The sequence below is a fragment of the Sinocyclocheilus rhinocerous genome, unplaced genomic scaffold (assembly GCF_001515625.1).
Source record: "Sinocyclocheilus rhinocerous isolate Xijiao unplaced genomic scaffold, SAMN03320098_v1.1 scaffold1256, whole genome shotgun sequence".
Classification (NCBI taxonomy): domain Eukaryota; kingdom Metazoa; phylum Chordata; class Actinopteri; order Cypriniformes; family Cyprinidae; genus Sinocyclocheilus; species Sinocyclocheilus rhinocerous.
This window is the reverse complement of record NW_015646445.1, coordinates 1,382,231-1,389,893: the sequence shown is the minus strand read 5'-3', so window position 1 is coordinate 1,389,893 and position 7,663 is coordinate 1,382,231. Positions and strand designations below refer to the sequence as shown.

Here is a 7,663-nt window from a genome sequence, read left to right as displayed (position 1 = left end):
TAAGCGACATACACCGGTATTGCGGTATTTTAAAAATTCATATCATAACAAAAATAAACACCGGTATTCGGTATGAACCGGTATACCGCCCAGCACTAATTAATATAATCATTTCTTAATTCAAAATAAAATAATAATAAATCCATATCTGATAATCCTGGGTTGCTATGGTCACGCAGGTTTGTTTACACATTAAACTCGTGACCACAAGAAAAATATGCCGTTCCCTCAACATAAGAAGTCGTGGCCACGAGAAATGGAAGTTGTTCCCTCAACATAGCATCTCGAGGCCACGAGTTCACATCACGTGGCCACGACATATTATCACATTCCCACGAGTTATTATGTCGTGGCCACGACAAAATTAAGTGAACCGAAGATGTCCCCTAACGGTCACCGTAGCTTTTTATTATTACGTACAGAAATGTGAAATGTTTACAAGCATAAACACTATAAACATAGCTATGCTATAGGCTATTTTAGTTCCCCTCATGCCACAACAAATCCTTTCAATTTAACAATATTCAGAAAAAAACAAGAATTAAAAATATAAGAAGCTATATAACAAGCCAAAACGAATTAATTTAAAGTGAAACTTGCGTATGAATATTGCATATTCACAATGTATGTGGAAGCCAAGCTATATGTAAACCCGGTTTTGTACTTCTCTCACGTTCCAAAATCCACGTAAAACAAAGGCCTGGTTTCATAGACAGGGCTTAAATGAAGCCATATTTAATTTAGGACATTTACGTATATTTTAGAAATATACGTAAATATTTTTTATTCTTAGAAAAAAAAAACATTAATGGTGTGCATCTTGAGACAAGTCAATGACACTTACATATTTTAAGATCAGTCAGTGCAAGTTTCTTTTTGTTAAAACAGCCCAATCATGCATTTTAGTCTAGGACTAGGATTAAGCCTTGTCTGTGAAACCGGGGGCATATGTGCTTGGCATAACATTACGGCGGTATGGTGTTCAGTACCCATCCCTAGTGGTCACGCTGAACAGCACAGATTGTACTACAAGCTATTTAAACTGAGCATTGTGTTTTTTGGGTTTTTTTCATATGTTTGGCTGACTGTTTTTATCATGATAATGAACAGGCCGCGTAGTCAAGTTAGCAATGCTTAACTGTGCGCGCGTGAGGCGCCAGCACGATCACTTTAATTTGTTTTCCTTCTAACAGTGGAAACAACTTACAGTGCTCTTTCGTTTATAGTCCTACAGATAATCGAAAGTGTAAAAGGTTTACCTTTATTTGTTACACACAATAAAAACAAAACGTTGTGCTTTTAGCATGTTTAGCTCCATTTGCAATGCAAGGAAATCTATGGCTGTTGAGTGTAACACTTAGTGTATCATAATTAAACAGGGCTTTCATGTTGCGCGTGCTGAAGCTCCTCCGTGTGGGCGCGATCTTGCTTCTGAATTGTGAATAGCAAAAATGCATCATAGACAAATGTTTGAAAAACAGCTGGCGACTCTGGTGAGATAGAATTTGCAAGATAATGTATATATAGCAATAATAAATGTATGTGTGTTTTATTAATTTCTCCAGTACCAATAGCAGAACCGTTAACGTCAGAGCTTATCGATACTCTGGTCTTTCATAATTTAGCCCCGGGACCGATTAAATACCGGGTTTCAGTACCCATCCCTAGTGGTCACGCTGAACAGCACAGATTGTACTACAAGCTATTTAAACTGAGCATTGTGTTTTTTGGGTTTTTTTCATATGTTTGGCTGACTGTTTTTATCATGATAATGAACAGGCCGCGTAGTCAAGTTAGCAATGCTTAACTGTGCGCGCGTGAGGCGCCAGCACGATCACTTTAATTTGTTTTCCTTCTAACAGTGGAAACAACTTACAGTGCTCTTTCGTTTATAGTCCTACAGATAATCGAAAGTGTAAAAGCTTTACCTTTATTTGTTACACTCACAATAAAAACAAAACGTTGTGCTTTTAGCATGTTTAGCTCCATTTGCAATGCAAGGAAATCTATGGCTGTTGAGTGTAACACTTAGTGTTTTCGCTTGAGCGAGTACATGATCTGAGTACTTGTAGTGTTCTACACCTCACTATAACTTTTCAACTCTACTAGTACTACAAAATGGTGTAGACCAGTGCAGTAGTGTGTAAAATAGGACGTACCTAAGGTCTGCCTGTCAGCAAATCATTTGGGGAGAACGTCACATGATGTGATTAATATTCAGGAGTAAAGCTTTTAAGCAAAGAGCAGCACCTTTTACTTGTGTAACACAACATAATTCAAAGTATATTGAAATATTGATAGTGGGAAATAATGTAGAGTAGGAATTGATTTTGTCCATTAGGGTATGATTGGTGACATTACTGGTTGCCAGCCATGCAGCTTACATTACAAAAAAAAAAGTATGTTAAGGTAGATTATGAAAAACTATTTTTTTTTTGTATTTTGAATTTTTTTGAACAATGTGCTGTGATCCAGTAATCCCAGGGTTATTTCTTATGTATGGTAATTTGACCTCATGTTGTAGTTGAATTCCCTGCATGTAGTTGAGAGAAAACTAACAGGGAAATTGTGTCTTTTACAGATCCTTAAAGTCTACATGCTTCACCTTGCACCATTTCTAAACAAGACATGAATCTATAACTAGAAAAAGCACAAACAGAGGAATACTAAAGTGCATTTGAAACACTTTGCATGATTAGTCTCTCAGGGGCAGACCTGCAAAACCTTCAGCTAGCTGCGTGCATGAAGCCTCAGTTGAGTCCATTTTATTTGAAGTAAGGTCTCACAAAACACACGAGGTATATCCAAAAAACGTCTGACAAAAGTCTCGACACTGCAATGCTGCAATCTCAAAATCAGACTTCTGTTTCCACATCAGTGAAGATGGTGTTTTTGAAAACATTAATTTTCATTCTGTGTTCTGTAAACAAATCAAAACCATTTTTTAGCACACCACACACAGAGACCCCCGCTCTTTTGCCTGCTTTCACAAGTATTCTTCAATACTTATTCACAAGCAATTCCGCGATTCTCAAAGCAGCCCTGCCGATTACGTCGAGATAGTGGGATTGATTAGCTTGTCAGCTTTTCTGACAGAATCGAGCCCCTGTCTTGACTACAGCGAATTACTCTGACTTGATTAGGCCCACCTGCAGCTCTTTTTTTGGAAATCCTCAACATAGCGCCAGCGTCGTGCCTATGCCGCATCACTCCGCTGCTTTTCACTTCTGACCTCAACTGAATGGTAATTCATTGCACCAATCATCCAGTGCTGGTGCCGTGTTGTTCCAGCGCTGGCTCAGTATTGGCTCTGGTAATTAAATGGGGCTTGCATGCGTCCTCTGGGAAGAAGGGACAGGGAAACGATGACCAGGTGGTGGCAGAATGCAGGACCTGTCAGACTAGCTGATGACCGTTTTAATTCTGCTCTGCCTGGGGCTATAATTGATATTTAGCAGAAAGGTTAATTGTAGCAGTGATCTGTTTAAATTAGAGTAGAGATCTGGAGACCAGGGCCAAGACCTGCAAGCCACTGGGGACACGCATGAGAGTTGCTCGAGTAATACACACATACTCATGCTCATACTTATGCACACACACTGGGACTAGATCACGAACACACACACACACACACACACACACACACACTTGCATTTTTAAAACGGACTGTTCATTTAGTTCTGATTGACCAACACAGTGTTCCAGCTGTGTTGCAAGAAAATCTAAACATCTAAATACATTATATATGTGTGTGTAAAAAATATTTATGCAAAATCTTAATATTTATAAATAATTTTTACAAAATAATTGTTTTCTAGTAAACAAGTGGCTATAATTACTAATCTTTTTCACAGAAAATAATTTTTCAAAAGTAATTTTCCAGAGGTCTGGCAGTAATCAGGCCTGGGTTTGGCTAGTGAAATTTAACTCCGCTTTCTAAAATAATGTGGTTCATCACAGTTCTTTCATGATTTAACAGGAGGGGGCAATTAATTTTTCACGTAGTGCCAGGCAGGTTTGGACAGTTTTTCCCTTAATAAATGAAATCATCATTTAAAAACTGCATTTTGTATTTACTTGCATTATCTTTGTGTAATATAAAAAATTGTTTGAAGATCTGAATCTTTTAAGTGTGACAAATATGCAAAAAATAAAAAAAAAACTGGAAGGGGGCAAAAACCTTTTCACGGCACTGTATGCATGTACACATACTTGTTCTCTGTTCAAAATAAGGTTTGTGGGCACACTATCATGTAAGCTACAATAATGAAAATAATATGGCCAAGCCTTTAGACAAAATACAGATCAGTCTGTCATTTCATTTGTATCTTTATCTGCAGATGATCATCCAAACATAGGACAAGGTCAGTGAATGTCATTTCCAGGTGAGCTGTGGCCCTTTTGCATGCATTCAAATCAGTGGATCTTCAAATGCAGGCCAAACAGGTAGTTTCGAGAGCATCCCTAAGCTCCTCCACCAATTCATGCCTTCATAACCGCCTACATTTCACCGTTTCAGCAAAAACAGCACCTTCACCTGCCCTCCACACACACTTTGGGTTTCCCTGTGGGTTTTCACGTGCTAATGCTCTGGGCGCACCAGATGAAAGTGGTAAAGACAACAATACCCGATTTCCAGACACAACTAGGCACTTCTTGGGAAGTCAAGCCTAAAATTTCCAAAGCAAACAGATGAAAGAATCACCTTGCTTTGTTGTCCTTGGATTAGAATATTGTCTCTCTTTAAAGTCTTCCTGTTGTCTTGTAGTGTCCATGTCCATCCCAACAAAGACATTGTTTTGCTGAGATAATATGGCTCTGCTTGAGGACACAAAAGTGCATCATTTCACAGTGGTGCTCCAAACATGTGGGAAGAGCTGGGTTTTCTAGATCATGTGTTATTGTAGGGTTACAACAGCAATAGAAAGCTCTTGTCCTACTTCTAACGTGTTATTTTTCTTTGCTCTATCTAGTCCTTGAGTCTTCTGAGCCAGGCTGGGAAGAAAATGGAGGAGACGGAGGTGAACACAGCACCCAGGAGCATCTCCAAAGATCGGCTCAGTGAGGTAAGCACAATGAAGTGTGTCATCATGACGGCAGTATTCACAAAAGAAATATTCACAGTATTCCCTGCGCCTGGCTGGTGTGGTTTCTTAATAATGCAGCCGAATATCTTAGAGAAAAAGTAGTGGTAGGGTGTCGGTTAGGGCCTGAATGAAGAAATAATGTGATTGAGAGAGGGGTAATGAGAATTTGTGTCTAATTCTCCCGAGACTAGCTGAAGACGCGTCCCTAACTAACGCCTGTCAAACGCGTATCCGAAATCCCCAGCAAATTCGTTCGGATGGATCCGTAATACGGAGACGGCGAGGCTGCGCGCCTCAGCGAGCCGAGGATGAAGGGAGGAGAAGATGATGAAAAGAATAAAATGTTTTTAATGAAGAGATTAAATGTGATGCTTAGGCTGTTAAGGATTCGGAGCGAAATTTCTGTCTTGGCTTTCCCCCTCCCACCCTTCACCGCCATCATTTATGAATTTGTGCAAAAGGCTGTTTTTCATAAAAAAGTCAGAGAGGGAGAGCGAGGAAGAGAGAGAAACGAGCTCGAGGCAGATAAAAGCGTGATCCAGGCTGACAGTTTTGACAGCAAAAAGCGACAGAACAACGGGCAGACAGAGAGAAGGAGGGAGGGCTGAAAGACTGCAGAAAATTGCAGACTGTAATGGCTGACAGTGCCAGATATGACATTTCCCTCTAATCTCCTGCCAAAGAAATGGTGCAAAAATGCAGAGCGCCATATCCGCGTCATCTGTAGGCCTATCTGTCCATCTCGGAGCGAGAGAAAGACACAGACAGACGGAGATCCGCCGAGCCCGTTCTTTCCCGTCCCCCTTTGTAAACAGGATCATCTTTCATCACTGTCACGTCGTTAAATGGTGTAAAAAATCTTCCCTTGTGATTCGCCATACATGCTAATTTTCTTTGCATACCAAATACGCTTTTCATACCCACTTCAAAGACGCTTAGGCGTGTGCGCCGCCAGCTAACGATCTCTGCGCTTCAGAGGCGGATAGAACTGGATTTCTTTTTGGTCGCTGGAGTGTCAGAAGGAAATGGAAACAAGCGAGGGGGATGGCAGTGTCTCAAAGAACTGGGGGCACGAGCGCAGTGATTTAAAAAAACAGCCGATGTGGGGGCTTGCCATTTTAGCGGTGCACGTTCGTTAAGATCTTCTTATTTTTTACGGAATGCGTCCACTTGTTTAGCGTGGCTTCGGTTCTTGTGAAGATAGTACAGAAACAGTGTGTTAATGATTTAATGAGGATAGTCCGACAAAACTCTTTCATTCGACTGGAATGAAAACGAGACTGTTGAAACAGAAGTAGAGTCTACTCTCTTAGGCTACATGCAGATCACAGCTGAATATGGTTCAAATCTGATTTTTATTTTCATGCTCAAATGTGACACAGATCTGGTTTTTGAATGACAGTCTGTACAGTGTTTCTGACATTTTCAATTCCGATCTGGACCTCTTTCGAATGTGGAAATCACTCAGCTTTGTATGTGATGTTTTTGCAGTGTGATCTTGATGTCAACATTCCTGACTTTCACACTAATCAAACTCAACATTCAGGAATCGTATACTTGATTTGCACTGCGTAATGTTAATGTGTTCACAAAGAAAATCAAAAACGATGTTACAAACGATTAAATATTATGTGGAAAGACACGTTTTTAATGTTCCATCACCCGAATGATTGATGTGTAGTTACACGACAACATACAACAACTACAGTTTTCTGAATAAAGATCGACATTTTCTGATGAAATTGTAAGTTGTGATTAACTGTTCAAAACACATAGGCACAGGGTATTGTGGGCTGTTGCCAAGGTGTTGCTATGTGGTTGTTAACATGTTTTAAGCCATGTTGCTGGTGTTCTGGATGGATGTTAAGTAGTTATTAAGGTGTATTCTGGTCCCTAGATGTGGCTTGATTCCCTCTTTTAGTATACACTACAGCTGAAAAGTTTGGCCAGTAAGATTTCTTACTGAAGAAGGGGTTAAGAAGGGGTCATCTGATGCTACATGCACTTTTACAAGTAGTTTGAACTGAAATGTGTGTTGGCAGTGTGTGTACACAACCACCCTATAATGATAAAAATCCACCCAGTGTTTTTTTTTTATCTACTAAAATCTTTACCCCTTTCTCAAATCGAGCCGATCTCAGATGTCTGTATGTGTGACGTCACACAGACAAGCCCCTCCCACGATAGTTTGATTGACAGTAGTGTTTCAGCACAGACTGGACTGGTGTCTTACCTTAGACCCGCCATTGTTTCACCGCCGTAGCAGATGTAGACAAGAATGACTCCTAAGCGATTGAGGTGTTCTGTTGTTGGATGTAATAATGAACATAGCAGTCGTCATTTACTCCCGACATCTGAGCCGCTGAACTCGCAGTGGATTACATTGTTTCTGAAGGGAATGCGCCCCCGATCTACATAAATCTATCTGTCTATGTTCGCGCGAATCATTCGTGATCCAGCCTCATCTACAGAAGAAGTGAGTATAATGTTTTATAATGAATCTTTGCAAATCGCCTTTCATAATAATGTGCCAATTAGCAAGTTTCACAATGAATGCGGCTAAAGTAAACAGTCCC

The 7,663-nt window shown here is 40.1% G+C and overlaps 1 protein-coding gene across 1 annotated transcript in view; it reads left to right on the top strand.

Annotated features, from left to right (window-relative positions):
• The window catches only part of LOC107707821 (fibrosin-1-like protein), a gene marked incomplete at its 3' end in the record, with an annotated part of 343,126 nt that overhangs the window by 114,316 nt on the left and 221,147 nt on the right, over window positions 1-7,663 (top strand). Inside the window, exon 3 of the mRNA XM_016511913.1 lies at window positions 4,974-5,066. Coding sequence (XP_016367399.1) covers window positions 4,974-5,066 — 93 coding nt within the window. The remainder of the gene's footprint in view (window positions 1-4,973; window positions 5,067-7,663) is intronic.